The 17,736-nt window shown below is 42.2% G+C and overlaps 1 protein-coding gene across 2 annotated transcripts; it reads left to right on the plus strand.

The window, feature by feature from the left end:
• The first annotated feature begins 827 nt into the window (after positions 1-827).
• asb13b (ankyrin repeat and SOCS box containing 13b) lies at positions 828-16,479 on the plus strand. Of its 2 annotated transcripts, XM_062998506.1 has the most exons (7): positions 828-905; positions 999-1,052; positions 9,833-10,032; positions 11,380-11,530; positions 12,138-12,272; positions 12,364-12,555; positions 14,373-16,479. In XM_062998506.1, exons 2-7 carry the CDS (start codon positions 1,013-1,015, stop codon positions 14,567-14,569), a joined length of 915 nt encoding a protein of 304 aa, XP_062854576.1. In that variant the 5' UTR covers positions 828-905; positions 999-1,012; the 3' UTR covers positions 14,570-16,479. The 2 variants fall into 2 exon arrangements, with proteins under 2 accessions (XP_062854576.1, XP_062854575.1); XM_062998505.1 differs by having other exon boundaries at positions 869-1,052.
• The last annotated feature ends 1,257 nt before the right edge of the window (positions 16,480-17,736 follow it).

Raw genomic sequence — 17,736 nt, forward strand, 5'->3', positions numbered from 1 at the left:
ATTCATTTTGTATTTGTACCTTGTTTTTGATGTCTTTTTATTATGCCAGAGGTTAGAGTTCATGGTCAGAGTTGCTGTGGGTATGATTAATTGGGCAAAAGGCGTGAAACACCAAATACAGGTCACCATTCCATCACAGGGTAGACACACACACGTGGAGCAAATTTAAGTAGGTCCAATTGGCCTGGCTTAATGTCTTTTGACTTAATTTACATTTACATTTTCGGCATTTAGCAGATGCTCTTATCCAGAGCAATTTACAGAAGTGCTTTCATAGTAAACATTTCATTACTCTAGTTTAGTTTACTCTTGTGACTTGTGTGAAGAAACCCGAGCACCCAGAGAAAACCCATGCTGGCACAGGGAGAACATGCAAGGACCCTGGTCGAACCCAGGCTCTTTTACTGTGAGGCGACTTGACAGCACTTAATAGTATACCATTAAATTATGGGATTGCTTGTACTTTATTTCCTAATTAGACAGCATTATGGTTTGTCTATGCAATTATAGACAAAAAAACTCAAATAAATGCAAATGTAGTGAACAAGCTCATATCAATTTATCTACATATTGTAAGCCATATGGTTTTTGCTAGTTTAATTTTATCACAACAGTTATGTACTATCTAAAAGACTACAACTAAAAGGACTAAAAAAGAAACTAAGAAATAAAAAACTGAAACTAAACTGAATATGAAATAGAAATTGAAACTGAGCCTCACATCAACCTCGTAATAATATGGCTCCCTGATCCCTACATAAGTACACTAGATTTGTTAAAATAATGATATCCACTCTACATGTAGTGCACTATAGATCGGTAGGTAGGTAGCGATTGGGAACACGGCCACTGACTTTAGACCAGCTGATGATATTAAGACGCCGAAATGAACGACAACAAAACAAGTTAGCCAGTTAACACTTGTTGTTATAATCGTTAATTAAACAACTATTAGATGTATTGTATATTATATACCGTGCACTTTCATGTTTCATTAGAATGAAAGGAGAAAATGGATATACACACACGCCCATCTCTCTTTAGTGATATAGGTAAGACTTGCTAGCTAGCTTTATGAGCTACTTAGTGTTGTTAGCTTGTTAGTTTAATATAAAGCGATGAATTGTTAAGCGTGTTCTCGCTTCGTAAGTATTTAATTCAGGTTTTTTGTCTATTAAACAAACGACAACGTGTCATTTCCTAAACTCAGCCCGTTACTTATGGTTAGGTTGGCTGTTTTGTTTTGGAACTGTTCTGTGCAGTCATTACTTCCTACTGCATTATATTATATTAATTTAGGTAGTGCATTCTAACCATGAATATTTCCATTACACCACAACACGCCATGTGAACCATACTTACATTGTCTTAGTACAGTGCTAACAACTACATAATATAACGCCACAACTCATAAGACATAGAAATGAAGTATTGCTTTTCAGTTCTTACACATACGTGCATCTCCACTACACAGAAGATCATTCAGTGCTTGAGGATGAATTAAGACACAGAAATCAATAACATTACATGAGTAATACTTTAAGATTCTGAAGAAGATTTGGTGTTGACAAAATTTTGCTCGGTAACGTACCACGACAATCACTCAATGGCTGGAAGATTAAAAGGCGTCAGTTTATATCCCAATAACCAGTGGCGGCTCCTGCCAAATCTCTCGCAGGCAATTTTTGCGATGATGGCCAAGGTGACCCGTTCAATGGGTAAATTAAAGCTTAAATAATTAACATCTTAAGTTGTCTGTCAGTTTGCCCTCACAAATAACTTTGAACATGGAGAGAGACCAGCTTTACCATTAATCATAAAATGAAGTAAAGCCTTCACACTAACAATTTAATTCAGTCTTCATCAGATAGCATTTTATTTTTAGGTGCAGCAGATCCAGAATAAAGATTGACATCAGGGCTGATGTGCAATGAATAAAGAAGTACAATTAAACAATTGGGGAGATACAATAAGTGTAATCACAATTTAAAATTACATTACTTGTAATTTACTTGTAACTTATATGATTTTCCCCCCTTTGTAGATACTTGCTTGATGTTTAAACTTGGTCTGGGTGGCCCTAATTCTTAAGTTACTAATTTATCCTGATTACTACTACGACTGAATGGCATTTCCCTTAATGACACGATGGAGTTGCTCTGAACTGAGGTAATGGTAGTCATGGTGACGAGATCACAACACCAGGTTACGTCTGACGCAAGCACGTAAGTGCGAGCCCTCCCGGAACCGTCCATGACTGTGTTTGACATTAAACTTGTGAATTGATGAATCTTGTGTAACGAATAACTACCGTGTCTGTCATGAATTTAACCAAAGTGTGTAAAACATGACATTAAAATCCTAATAAATAAATAAATGCAGTAGTTTCAACATATTATTCTACATTGTGCACAGTTTCCAAAAACACATTTTCAGGTGTCCATATATTTCTTGGCCATACAGTTTGTGTGTGTGTGTGTGTGTGTGTGTGTGTGTGTGTGTGTATGTATAGCTAGCTTTGAACTCCATAGTGTAATGTCATAGTGAAATGCACCCCTATTAAATAGTGGTATTTACTTATTCAGACTGTAGTTTATTCAGACGTAGTTGTCATGGCTGTGGCAAACTTCTTAGAGTACACATGATGCCTGATTTATGTTTGTTCACTGCAATGTCTTGTTATACTAGTTAAATCAAGGTTTTTTTTTTATATTGTTACATTTTGCTTTTCTTAATTTAATAAACAAGCAGCTCAAGAATTATGGGTCAGTTTTGAGTTGTGGTACTTATTAGGTCTCTTCCTTGCTGTTTCATCCCTAGGCTGCTTAATAATAGTTTGGATCTGGATTTTTAAAAGGCTGCTTTGAGACAGTGTTATATTGGTAAAAGCTAGAAACGGATCAGACCATTATTTGTAGAACAGAATTGCCACTGGACTGAAACAAACTCTATTTAAAACCCAAATTCAATAGATTTTATTATAGTGGTGTCATGAAAAACATAAAAAATGTAAACAGGGCTTACAATAATAAAACACCATGACAACTGCAGCAGGTAAACCAAAAATCGTCTTGTTGTTACTGCACATGTTTATCGTTACAGGGGCATATTTGCTCTCAGTTTCTGGTAGAGAATGACTGAGAGAATGAGAACTCCTACTTTTATGGGTACCATTGTGCAATTACATTTGGACAATAGCACATTAAGTACAGCACAAATAGTTCTGGATATGAAAGCATACCATATTGTACTTTTGGGTACAGTGATATGGAAAAGTGGATTCCAGCAAACCAGTTTTGAGTGCTACTTTGGTCAACTGTAAATGCATTTACAGTGAAGTTGAAACTATGATGCACAAGTGTAAGTCCAGTGTGTTTACAGCTAATTTAGCCACTTTTTATTTTTGTTAACATTTTTAAGGGGCTGAAGGACGCTAGCACTTGATTCAAGTTCATTACATTTAAGCAGTTGTAACGTAATTTGCTAACTTTTTTATTTTAAATAAAATAAACCAAAAGTGACAGACAATTTGAAGTAAATTTAGCACAATGGTCATCATGCTTAATTATGGCACTTTACCAAAAATGTGTGTGTCAATAACAATATTTGTTAAGATCTTGGTTTATATGTAGTAGCAGCATTCAAAAGTAGTGCGAGTGCACTGACCTGGGGCTGTCTTACTTGTGTATTTATGGTATGCCATGACAATGCAAATTGGTTTGATTTACAAATAGTAAATCTGACAGTTGCCAGTTGAGATATTAATAGGCTGTTTTTGTTAATATTAGTAATGCACCACTTGCAGAGCATGACTGGCAAGTGCAGAAGTTGCCAGACGTGAGAGGTGCATCTTCTGATTGTTAAGCTGCCTGTTGAAGCAATGAAAGCACAAATTGTATATGTTTTTATTTATTTGTGTATATTTCAATACTGCATCATACATTTTAAAACCCCTTTCTTCTAAAAATCACATGTGCAACACCCCCAACAACAAGGTTTTCTCTCCTAAATTAGTTTATATGTATGGAAAACACTGGGGCATTGTTAGGTTCTGTGGCGTCAGGGGAATGTGCCATCTCTCCCTGACGCCACAGGCCTTACAGAGCAGTGAACGAGCTGGCTGAAATACCTGGCCAGCTCGTTAGGGCGAATGCGCTGCAGCTGTGTCCTGTGCCTTCCCCTATTTAAGGGATAGGCGCAGAGCTGCAGCCGTCGCATCTTCTGTGTTTGTTGGCCTTTTTCTTTCTTTCAGTTTGTTCGGCACTGCGGTGCCCTTTTATGTTTTTTTTATTTGTTTTATCTCTAGATTGTGCCGCCGCACTGTGCCGCCGCCGCTGTGCCGCTGCCGCCGGGCCACCGGTATTGGGGCGCCACCAGGCCGCCGCCGCCGCCGCCAAGCTGCCGCCATTTGAGGCGCCGCTGTCGTGCCGCCGCCGCCGCCTGGTCGCTGCCTTCAGGTCGCCGTCGGGCCGCTGCCGCCGAGCCGTCGAGCCGCCGTGCCGCCGCCACCATGAGATCCTGTTAACGCGCCCAGAGGAACGCGATCCCCTCCCAGCGTAAACCGCTGGTGACAGCGTCGCGTTCCGCCGTCTGGAGCGCTATTACAGCGGCCACTTCCCAGCCAACTTGGCTGGTGACAGCGCCGCTGTGTTCTGTAGCGTAATGACGCGGTTGCGTTCCAGCAATCCTTGCTGCCGACCGTAACACCCGGGCTTGTAAGAAGCCCGTGTTTTTTCCCCCTTCTCCGGCCAACAGCGCGAGGTTTTCCACCTCGCGAACCCGGTCGCTTCACCTCTTTAGTGCTGGGAGCGGTTTTGCTTTCAGCGCTGCTGTGGCAGGCTGCGTTAGCTCCCAGCCAGGAGGTGAGCGACCAGGGTTCGCGCCTCGCGCTTCCCCTTTTTGTTATTTGTGTTATTCTGTTTATTTTCTTGTATATTGTGTTTATTATTTAGTAAATAAAACCCTTTATCCAACTTCCTCTGCATCCTTGGGTCCTTCCTTCCCCAAGCATAACAGTAAGATGCGACCATTCCTGGACCCAGCAGAGGACCCCGTTCTCTCCCAAAAATTTTTTTGGGGGGGCACTCCCCCAGTGGCTCTTAGCCACTGGAGGGGACGGGACCGCCGGCTAGAGACCTCAGGAGAGGTCTCCTTAAGAAGGGGGTACTGTTAGGTTCTGTGGCGTCAGGGGAATGTGCCATCTCTCCCTGACGCCACAGGCCTTACAGAGCAGTGAACGAGCTGGCTGAAATACCTGGCCAGCTCGTTAGGGCGAATGCGCTGCAGCTGTGTCCTGTGCCTTCCCCTATTTAAGGGATAGGCGCAGAGCTGCAGCCGTCGCATCTTCTGTGTTTGTTGGCCTTTTTCTTTCTTTCAGTTTGTTTGGCACTGCGGTGCCCTTTTATGTTTTTTTTATTTGTTTTATCTCTAGATTGTGCCGCCGCACTGTGCCGCCGCCGCTGTGCCGCTGCCGCCGGGCCACCGGTATTGGGGCGCCACCAGGCCGCCGCCGCCAAGCTGCCGCCATTTGAGGCGCCGCTGTCGTGCCGCCGCCGCCGCCTGGTCGCTGCCTTCAGGTCGCCGTCGGGCCGCTGCCGCCGAGCCGTCGAGCCGCCGTGCCGCCGCCACCATGAGATCCTGTTAACGCGCCCAGAGGAACGCGATCCCCTCCCAGCGTAAACCGCTGGTGACAGCGTCGCGTTCCGCCGTCTGGAGCGCTATTACAGCGGCCACTTCCCAGCCAACTTGGCTGGTGACAGCGCCGCTGTGTTCTGTAGCGTAATGACGCGGTTGCGTTCCAGCAATCCTTGCTGCCGACCGTAACACCCGGGCTTGTAAGAAGCCCGTGTTTTTTCCCCCTTCTCCGGCCAACAGCGCGAGGTTTTCCACCTCGCGAACCCGGTCGCTTCACCTCTTTAGTGCTGGGAGCGGTTTTGCTTTCAGCGCTGCTGTGGCAGGCTGCGTTAGCTCCCAGCCAGGAGGTGAGCGACCAGGGTTCGCGCCTCGCGCTTCCCCTTTTTGTTATTTGTGTTATTCTGTTTATTTTCTTGTATATTGTGTTTATTATTTAGTAAATAAAACCCTTTATCCAACTTCCTCTGCATCCTTGGGTCCTTCCTTCCCCAATCATAACAGGCTAGGTTTGGTGGTTGCACAAATTGCAGCAATTAGACACCACACTGCTTAATGATTTTGGAGTGGTGTAATGGTTCTGTGTTTTGGCATGTCTTTATTGTTTTTCTGCAAACAGTGATGTTGTAGAACATTGTGTGCTTCCAACTTGCAGAGTAAAGGTTTAGGGAAGGCTCTTTCTGTTTTAATATGGCAACATGCCATTACATTAAAATAGTTTGGTAATAAAGAACTTGCCTTGTTCTACTAATACTAATAGTTTGAAAATGGGATGTCCAGCAAGCTCATGGTCAGATGTCATCATACTTGTGACCATATAGTGTAGCATCAACGAAGTGTGGCTATATGGTTTTTTAATGTGATGTTCAGGTGGTTAAAATAAAACTTTATATAGTGCATGTATTTATAGAATACAGTAGAATGCATTTATTTGCCATATATACAGTGTATCACAAAAGTGAGTACACCCCTCACATTTCTGCAGATATTTAAGTATATCTTTTCATGGGACAACACTGACAAAATGACACTTTGACACAATGAAAAGTAGTCTGTGTGCAGCTTATATAACAGTGTAAATTTATTCTTCCCTCAAAATAACTCAATATACAGCCATTAATGTCTAAACCACCGGCAACAAAAGTGAGTACACCCCTAAGAGACTACACCCCTAAATGTCCAAATTGAGCACTGCTTGTCATTTTCCCTCCAAAATGTCATGTGATTTGTTAGTGTTACTAGGTCTCAGGTGTGCATAGGGAGCAGGTGTGTTCAATTTAGTAGTACAGCGCTCACACTCTCTCATACTGGTCACTGAAAGTTCCAACATGGCACCTCATGGCAAAGAACTCTCTGAGGATCTTAAAAGACGAATTGTTGCGCTACATGAAGATGGCCAAGGCTACAAGAAGATTGCCAACACCCTGAAACTGAGCTGCAGCACAGTGGCCAAGATCATCCAGCGTTTTAAAAGAGCAGGGTCCACTCAGAACAGACCTCGCGTTGGTCGTCCAAAGAAGCTGAGTGCACGTGCTCAGCGTCACATCCAACTGCTGTCTTTGAAAGATAGGCGCAGGAGTGCTGTCAGCATTGCTGCAGAGATTGAAAAGGTGGGGGGTCAGCCTGTCAGTGCTCAGACCATACGCCGCACACTACATCAAATTGGTCTGCATGGCTGTCACCCCAGAAGGAAGCCTCTTCTGAAGTCTCTACACAAGAAAGCCCGCAAACAGTTTGCTGAAGACATGTCAACAAAGGACATGGATTACTGGAACCATGTACTATGGTCTGATGAGACCAAGATTAATTTGTTTGGTTCAGATGGTCTCAAGCATGTGTGGCGGCAATCAGGTGAGGAGTACAAAGATAAGTGTGTCATGCCTACAGTCAAGCATGGTGGTGGGAATGCCATGGTCTGGGGATGCATGAGTGCAGCAGGTGTTGGGGAGTTACATTTCATTGAGGGACACATGAACTCCAATATGTACTGTGAAATACTGAGCAGAGCATGATCCCCTACCTCCAGAAACTGGGTCGCAGGGCAGTGTTCCAGCATGATAATGACTCCAAACACACCTCTAAGACGACCACTGCTTTATTGAAGAGGCTGAGGGTAAAGGTGATGGACTGGCCAAGCATGTCTCCAGACCTAAACCCAATAGAACATCTTTGGGGCATCCTCAAGCGGAAGGTGGAGGAGCGCAAAGTCTCGAATATCCGCCAGCTCCGTGATATCGTCATGGAGGAGTGAAAAAGCATTCCAGTGGCAACCTGTGAAGCTCTGGTAAACTCCATGCCCAGGAGAGTTAAGGCAGTTCTGGGAAATAATGGTGGCCACACAAAATATTGACACTTCAGGAACTTTCACTAAGGGGTGTACTCACTTTTGTTGCCGGTGGTTTAGACATTAATGGCTGTATATTGAGTTATTTTGAGGGAAGAATAAATTTACACTGTTATATAAGCTGCACACAGACTACTTTTCATTGTGTCAAAGTGTCATTTTGTCAGTGTTGTCCCATGAAAAGATATACTTAAATATCTGCAGAAATGTGAGGGGTGTACTCACTTTTGTGATACACTGTACATACACAGGTGTACAGTACAATGAAATTCTTTCTTCAATGAAATCAGCTTCTGTTTGGAAGCTGGGGTCAGAGCACAAGGTCAGCCATTGTACAGCACCCCTGGAGCAGAAAGGGTTAAGGGCCTTGCTCAAGGGCCCAACAGTGGCTGCATGGCAGAGCTGGAATTCGACCTCTTAACTTTTCAATTGATAGCTCGAAGCTTTACCCACTAGGCTATCACTGTTCCATTTGTATAATTTATTATTCTAGTATAATTTATTATTGTCTAAAATTACTACAGGTTTATTGACAACAGTTTAACAGAAAAGTGGTCTTTCATTCAGTGCATCTTTTACTAACTCGCTGCTGGAGACAAATGTTTGTTCAGTGCTTACATTTGTCAACATGCACTCAGGTACCAGCTTTTTATGTAAACATACTTTGTTCCTGAACTCACTGGCCATTTAATTGGATGTGCCTACCACACAAGTGCACTTTGTGGGTATACAATTTCCTCTCAATTTCCTAACAAACAGTTTGTTAGTCACCCACTACCGCTGACCAGATTCTTTTCACACCAGATACAATAATGGGAAAAATGCTAGGTGTGTTTCAGGATGTACAACTGAAATCAGTATTTTACATACACCTTTAAGGAACATGTATGTTCAGGCAATTTTGGGATTTGAATATTTTCTTTAACTATTATAAATTGTAAATAGTTAAAGAATTGTAAACTATTGTAAAGTACGTATCGAACCTCAGCTCTGCCTTTCCGACTAGGCTGGGTGGCAGTAACGATTGGCTGTTGTTCTTAGGGGTAAGAAAGTCGGATTATAGGTCCTCATAGCTCGTGCGACTGCGGCCCCTGCTGGCTGACTGATGGAGCCTGCACAGGGCTGAGGAATAATGCTGATGGGGGTGTGGCCCTCCGTGCACAGTGCCTGTCAAGTATATGAACTCGACTCGTGCAGGTGAAAAATGCAGTTTGTACTGACTGTACGTGCCGGAGGGGGCGCATGTCAGTTGAGAGGCGTCCTCAGTCAGCGGTGAAGGGTCGAATCAGCATAGAGGAAGCATTCAGGGTAATTGGACACGACTAGACTGGGGGATAAAAAATATATATATAAAAAAAAAAAAAAAACTATTATGTTTCTATGACTATGTAATTAGAACATTAATCCAAAATTAGTTTAATATGACTTTTTTCCCTGAATAATGCACGTGTTGCATATTGAGAGGGCGGCACAGTGGCTCAATGGGTAGCACTGTCGCCTCACAGCAAGAAGGTCCTGGGTTCCCCAGGTGGAGCGGTCCGGCTCCTTTCTGTTTGGAGTTTGCATGTTCTCCCTGTGTCTGTGTGGGTTTCCTCCGGGAGCTCCGGTTTCCTCCCACAGTCCAAAGACATGCAAGTGAGGTGAATTGGAGATACAGTCTGTATTTGACATTAAACTTGTGAAGTAAACTGATGAATCTTGTGTAACAAGTAATAACCTGTCCTGTCATGAATGTAACCAAAGTGTGTAAAACATGATGTTAAAATCCTAATAAATAATTAAACTAGTTTGTATTTTGCAGTATAATGTAAAGCTAATATCTCATGACTTTCATTAGTAATGTTTTCCTGTTTGTAGCACATGGCCTGGGCTTTTGGACGGAGCGTTCAGCAGTGCATGAAGCAGCAGCTCAGGGGCGAGCAGCAGAACTTCAGCAGCTTATTAAAAATGGAGCGTTGGTCAACATCGTAGCTGTGGACTCCATCACTCCACTGCATGAGGCTTGTATACAAGGCCAGACACAGTGTGTCAAGCTGCTCCTGGAAGCCGGTGCCAATGTAAGATTTGTGCTGGATGCTTTGTTTATGATTTCTCAGAATAAAACATGTCAAAGTTATTTAATAATTCAACACTTATTAAATTAGGAGAAGGCACCACACTTTGCAAAGAATGTCAGACACCAATCCCCCTAAAGCATATCCTGAATAAATGCCTAAAGTACAGGAGTGAAAGACAAAGACTACATATCGCAATACATTAAAAAAATAAATAATACAGAAACAATCATCAATCAGTTGTGGGTAGGGTGCCACCTGGAGGCACTGGGTGCAAAGCAGAAATACACCCTGGACAGGGATCCAATGCAAGGCAACAAATAATGACATACACCAATCAACCATAACATTAAAACCACCTCCTTGTTTCTACACTCACTGTTCATTTTATCATTTCCACTTACCATATTGAAGCACTTTGTAGTTCTACAATTACTGACTGTAGTCCATCTGTGTCTCTGCATGCTTTGTTAGCTCCCTTTCATGCTGTTCTTCAATGGTCAGGACTCTCCCAGGACCACCACAGAGTAGGTATTATTTGGGTGGTGGATCATTCTCAGCACTGCAGTGACACTGACATGGTGGTGTTGTGTGAGTGTGTGTTGTGCTGGTATGAGTGGATAAGACAGCAGCGCTGCTGGAGTTTTTAAATACCGTTTAAGAGACGATCGCTCATCTATTGCCGCTGTTTGAGTTGGTCATCTTCTAGACCTTCATCAGTGGTCACAGGACACTGCCCACAGGGCGCTGTTGGCTGGATATTTTTGGTTGGTGGACTATTCTCAGTCCAGCAGTGACAGTGAGGTGTTTAAAAACTCCATCAGCGCTGCTGTGTCTTATCCACTCATTTTAAGTGGAGCTGATCAAATGGACAGAGAGTGTAGAAACAAGGAGGTGGTTTTACTGTTATGGTTGATCGGTGTATGTACTAGGGTTATTTTACAAAGCCAGTCTTATTTCTTTTTGTTTCTAAAAAAGATAGAAATGAAATGGGACTAACCTGAAAATCTGACTACTCTAACAAGACACACACAGAGACAAGCAGAACATTTTAAACTCCTTAAAGACTTCAAACTCAAGTCCTCAGCACTCATCTACCTCTGATGTATCATCAAACCACCCTGTCAATAAAATTGATCATATGCTGGATAGATCTGGAAAAAAATTTTGGATTTATTTTTTAAAGCTTTTATTAAAGCCCCTTGTGAGCCTGGCTTGTAACTCTCTCACATAGTTATGTTTAGAAGAAGGATTTTTTGGAAAAAAGAAAAGCTACTGGCATTGTAGTTGTGTTTGTATGATTCTGAATAATTTATAAACCATGTTGTGTCCTTATGTTCACTGGTTTAGGTGGATGCTCGGAATATAGATGGCAGCACACCATTATGTGATGCTTGTGCAGCTGGTAACCTGGAGTGTGTGAAGCTGCTGCTAGAGTATGGAGCCATGGTAAACCCTCGTCTCTTCACTTTCTCTCCCCTTCATGAGGCCTGCATGGGGGGTAAGGGAACCATTCTTTCACCAGTCTCTAAACTGAAAATGCCATGCATTGTTTACTTATACAATAGACTTCTAAAGGGTCTAACCTGTCCAGTTTTCCTTCTTTTTCTCCCAGTCTAGTTGTAGTCAATTACCTAGTTTCATCATTCCCCTACTGCTACAGACCCCTACTCTGACCCAGTAAGGCAATACTTAACAAACCCCCTCTGACACGTGCACTTCTGCTTTTCACTTTCTACAGACAGGTTCACACAGAGCAGTTTTGTATACGGGAAGTTATATGCTGCTCTCCATTTTTATTCTCTGTGCAGGGGGGGTGGCACGGTTCTCACCGTGTCTGTGTGGGTTTCCTCCGGGAGCTCCGGTTTCCTCCCACAGTCCAAAGACGTGCGAGTGAGGTGAATTGGAGATACAAAATTGTCCATGACTGTGTTCGATATAACCTTGTGAGCTTATGAGTCTTGTGTCATGAGTGACTGCTGTTTCCTGTCATGGATGTAACCAAAAAGTGTAAAACATGACGTTAAAATCCTAATAAAACAAACAAACTAAGTGTTAAAAAAAAGCTGTGGTTTTATGCACTATATTAAACTGTATCTGTATATCAGGTAACCCTGAGGTTGTGCAGCTCATGATAGCTGAAGGGGCGCTTATGGAGGCCCATGACTGTCATTTCGGAACCCCTCTTCATGTGGCTTGTGCCAGGAAGCGTCTAGACTGTGTTAAAATTCTTTTGAATGCAGGTAAAGCATTTACCATGGTAAAATTGTTTACTTTCTAAATACATCTTCACATCTAGGATTTATTTGTCTTTAAATGTTTTTATCCTGCAAGGTGCAAATGTAAATGCGGCAAAACTTCATGAGACAGCCCTGCATCATGCTGCGAAAGTAAACAGTGTGGACATGATTGAGCTTTTGGTTGAGTTCGGCGGTAACGTGTTTGCCAGAGATAACCTTGGTAAACAGCCAGTTCATTACACCAGACCAGACTCACCAGCTGCTCTCTGCCTCAAGTTCTATGAAAGTAAGTTTTATGTTGTAACCGTTGTTAGAAATCAGGTCATAGACTGTAATGAAACATTTACTATTAACTGACTTCAATTATACTTAAACAAGAAATTGATTAATGCTAGATTTGCAGTGTTTTATGTATGTAACTACCAATCCAGGTAGATTGGAATGGATTTATATCCAGGGAATATTAGCTTAATTAAAACATGTTTCTGTAAAACAACTTTTTCCTGACTCGGTAAGTGATGCTTGCCTAAACATACCTAAACATGCCTGACAGCACACTATTAAGTTCAAAGTGGAAATAAGTGGGTGGAGAAACATAACTGCAGACATGCATACTGCATAATATATGCAAGCAGTAAGCATGCTACCATTGTAAGAGATATTAATAACAATGCTAATTAGGCCCAGTTGATCTTAATTTAAATCCAAATGTCCAGAGAAAATGAGAGAGTTTAATGGTGGAAGAAGCAGGGCAGTGGTAGCTGGTAAAGGTACTGGACCAGTCATCAGAGCGTCGCTGATTTAAACCCCACCACCACCAAGCTGTCATTGTTGGGCCCCTTAAACCTCACGTGCTTGCATTCTGCTTGGCCACGTTGTTATAGCTTTCTTGTAGGATAGAAAGAATCTGCTAAATGCATGAAATGAAATGAGTACCAGTCACTGGTTTACAGATGTGGAACAAAATCATATATGTTGTTGAGATGTTTCTCATCATATATTTTGACAAATCGGTGATTGCTTTTGTGACATACAGAAATAGAACAGTACAGATCTGAATGCTGAACCCCAACAATTAGGGGGTCCAGTAGCTCTGTTATTTTCTCTGGAAGTGTCATGGTTTAAAATTATATTATTTTAGCTAATCACTTTATCAAATAAACAGAAAAGTACTATCCTAATTGGAGTTCTCTCTTCCAGTATGGAAAAGAGAACACTGGAGTATAACACTGGAGTATAAAAATGGTAGAAATGGGGCCGCTCAGGTGGTGCAGCAGTAAAGTACGCTAGTGCACCAGAGTTGGGGTTCTGAATGCATCGCATCGAATCTCGACTCTACCTCTCCGACTGGGTTGGGTGGCAGCATGAACAACGATTGACTGTTGTTCAGGGTTAGAGGGTAGAGAGTCGGATCATAGGTCCTCATAACTGGTACAACTGCGGCCCCTGCTGGCTGACTGATGGTGCCTGCACAGGGCTGAGGAATAATGCTGATGGGGGTGTGACCCTCCGTACACAGGGTCCATTAGTGTATGAACTCGACTCGTGCAGGTGAAAAATGCAGTCTGTTCTGATTGCGTACCGGAGGGGGCGCAAGTCAGTTGAGAGGCGTCCTCAGTCAGCCGTGAAGGGTCGAACCAGTATAGACGACGCAATCAGGGTAATTGGACACGACTAGAATAGGGGAATAGGACTGTGCTTTTAAATACTATCATTACAACACCAATAAAGGGAAGATCCTTTGCAAGAACCATGTTTCATTACTGCAGAGATTTGAGAAATCTGTCAAGTTGTATTAAAAATCTTCTGGTACCTGGTCGTGCGTGGCTCAGTAACATACTAAGGCACTTTGGAGTGTTATTTCTTTAATCTGTCAATTTGATTGTTTTAGCATGGAAAGTAAGGACCCCAACAGCAACCTGTAAAACCTGCAACACAGACCAAAATCCTTCTAATAATTGATGTAATCCAATGACTGAGAAGCATTCTTTGGATGAGCTAGATAGATTCAAGTATTTGAATTGAAATCGGGGGGATTGGGGGCACTACATTAAAATATCCCAACATAAAACACGACATCTATTTTTCTCTGTTTTTGTACAGCTGTACCACTAAGTCTTCAGCAGTTAAGCAGGATTGCGCTCAGAAATGCACTGGGAAAACAAGCGCTACAGGTGGTGCCTCAACTGGATTTGCCCAATCATATGATCTGCTACCTTACCTACATGCCCTCACCACCTTCAGACCTCTTGGACACCACAAAGTCTGAGCTTCAAGACTCATCATACCACACAGACTGATTGAGATCAAGACAAGACCCATACTTGAATAATCCAAGGCACAGACTAAAGAGCACTAGATCAAGATAAAAACCAAGATCATCAAGCGAACGAGCCAACTTATGCCTAGTTCACACTACACGATTTTTGGCCAGATTTCGCTCGGCGACTGGTCGGCGATTGATTTTCCGGGTCGGGAGCAACTCAGCGTTCGCTCGGCGATCAAAACTCGGCTCTCAGTCGCTATGTGTGAACTATCCAACAACTCGACCCGACCGGCTCGCCGAGCGCTCGGCGACTGGATCGAGTTTTCTAGCAAGCCAGATATCTGATCTCAGATGTACGACTGGAAATGAGTGACATGTCGAACAGCCAATGAGAACGCAGGATACAGCGTGAGGGGAAATGCAGGAGAGGATATAGTTTATATCAGGATACACCGGCACACACATGCGTTTTACGGTATTTCTGATTTGATCCTCTACAAAACATAACACCCACGCTGCATTACAAAATTATTAATTAACCTCCAACTTACTACAGAACCATCTATACTGTTTGTGTTGCCAAATCCACTCAGATTCATTTATTTTCCTCTTTGATTTTACGCTGCACATCAGCTCACAAACTTTGATCACTCGCTACTTGTTGACGTGCATTTTTGGACGTGGTATCATTAAACCCCTCGTCACTTCTCGCGTTTGTTCTCGTGACTAAACGTAGAGAAGCTCACCTGCGATTCCAGTTGGTGATGGATCGTGTAGTGTGAAACCCCCGATCGCCGATCAGTCGTGTAGTGTGAAATATACACTGACTGAAAGACTCCCGAGTGCAAAAGATTCAGTCGTGTAGTGTGAACTGTACAGCGACCTGACGACTGGGAAAGTCGTGTAGTGTGAACTTGGCATTAGTTGCAACATAAAGGGTAGTTAGCATATTAAAACTTATCTTTTCACTATATTTTTGTTGTTTTTATGCTGTTGTACATTTTAAGTGATGTAATTTTAAACCAAACTAGATGTTGTTAGCACTTAAACCAACAGACCTAATAGATAACGGAGGTCAAGATGAGACTAAGATCAGAATGCAGTTATATCATGATCAGATCACTGCATTTTTAAGAACTACAACCATGTAATTCACTACTTTCAAAGGTCAGGTAATTATCTGATTAAAATCTTGCTCAAACAAACTTAAATTTTAAAAACAGTATGTAAGATACAAATAACCCAGAAGTTGGAATTTGTACCTGTATTTAATAAAATAAAATAAAAACACCACTAAAGCACTTTAATACCATATCTCTAATCCATTTTAATAGGATTATGCACTTTACTGAGTACATTATTTAAATTCGATGCAATCATACGTTGTGAGTTCTAAATTGTTCCACCTGTTTAAAACCTGTTTTTGGCATTAGTTTCATAATTTTAGTTTAAATACAAATCAAAGGCCCAGGTGGCGCAGTGGGATATTCCTCTAGGACACCAACGCAGAGATTCTGAACTCCTCAGTTTGAAACTCTGCATTGCCACCGGTCGTCTGGGCACCATCTGACGGGCACAATTGGCAGTGCCTGCAGCAGATATTAATTGGACAACGTATATGCAGGGTGGGGGCCAGACTATGTGTGGGTGGGTGGGATTTTCATACGCTGTATAAGGACCCTGATTGTCGGAAGAGACGCCCTATGCAGAATGCAGAGGCGAGAAAAGGAGGGCTGTGCATGTATCGGAAGAGGCATGTACAGTGACGTGCTCTCCTCTGATGTAATCGGGTATCCCTCGGCAGCGGAAGACAAATTGAGTGTGCTCAATCGGGAGGAAAATGGGGAGAAAATGCATTAAAAAATAAATAAATACAGTTCAAAGTTGTTTGACAAATCACTGTCTTCTGTATTTATTTGCATAATAAAACTTATGTCAACCAAAGTCATTTTTCATTTCTTTTTACATTTAGTTTAGTTTTTTTTTTGTTTTTTTGTTTTTTTTTATTTTGGTTTATGCATTTTCTCCCCTTTTTCTCCCTTTTAGCGTGTCCAATTGTCCGATTGCATCATGCTTCCTCTCCACCAATGCCGATCCCTGCTCTGATTGAGGAGAATGAAGCTAACTCACGCCCGCTCCGACACGTGGGCAGCAGCCATATGCATCTTATTTCCTACACTTTGACGAGTGCGTTGTGTTCGGAGAGACACACCCTGAGAGCACTCTCTTCTCATCTCTGTGCAGGCGCCATCAATCAGCCAGCAGAGGTCATAATTGCACCAGTCATGGGAGAGAGACCCCATCTGGCTTACTCCCGCCCATCTGAACAACAGGCCAATTGTTGTTCATGTGGCCTCTCAGCCTTAGACGGCAGGCAGAGCTGAGATTTGATATGATGTGTTCGAGATCTCAGCTCTGGTTCCAGTGTGTGTTTTTACCGCTGTGCCACCTGAGTGGCTAGTTTTTGTTTTTAACCCTCTGACGCATAGTGGTCACTACAGTGGACAGCTATTCAATAGCTGTTTTTTTACAAGCACAGGTTTCCATGCTTTAAATGCATATCAACCCTTACAGTGGACACTACTGCATCACTCTATAGGATTCTACACATTGGTACTGCAACTGGAATTCCTCTCAACCACGATGGTTGATGAAGAGCCAAACAAGTGTCACATGGCAGGGATATCTTGCCAATCTTTTTAATCTAGAAGATCCTTGTGGGTTTAAAAAAATATTATGACACAATGTAACATGTAATTCTGATTAACCATGTGTCTACTAAACTGGACATCATGCATCTGCAGCTATATTTCAGCCTACTATTCCTGTTCAGTCCTACTATTTATTCAGCTTTGTTGTTTCAGAAGTACTTTATTGCTATTGACTTTTTGTTGTCAGTCAGTTTGTTTATCTACAGCGGTGGAAATAAGTATTGAACGCATCAACATTTTTCTCAGTAAATATATTTCTGATTAGACTATTGACATGAAATTTTCACCAGATGTTGGTAACAACCCAAGTAATCCACACATATAAAGCAGTCAAAACAAATAAGTCCAAAAATTAAGTTATGTGTAATAAAGTGAAATGACACAGGGAAAAAGTATTGAACATGCTTACTGAAATGTATTTAATATTTAGTAGAAAAGCCTTTGTTGGTAATGACAGCTTCAAGACACCCTCTGTATGGAGAAACTAGTC

This window comes from Trichomycterus rosablanca, chromosome 7 (assembly GCF_030014385.1).
Source record: "Trichomycterus rosablanca isolate fTriRos1 chromosome 7, fTriRos1.hap1, whole genome shotgun sequence".
NCBI lineage: Eukaryota > Metazoa > Chordata > Actinopteri > Siluriformes > Trichomycteridae > Trichomycterus > Trichomycterus rosablanca.

Coding starts and splice junctions, on each gene's coding strand:
- asb13b (XM_062998506.1), top strand. CDS start 1,013: ATGGATATACACACACGCCCATCTCTCTTTAGTGATATAG. Junction 1,053..9,832: donor ATCTCTCTTTAGTGATATAG/GTAAGACTTGCT, acceptor TCCTGTTTGTAG/CACATGGCCTGGGCTTTTGG. Junction 11,531..12,137: donor TCATGAGGCCTGCATGGGGG/GTAAGGGAACCA, acceptor TCTGTATATCAG/GTAACCCTGAGGTTGTGCAG.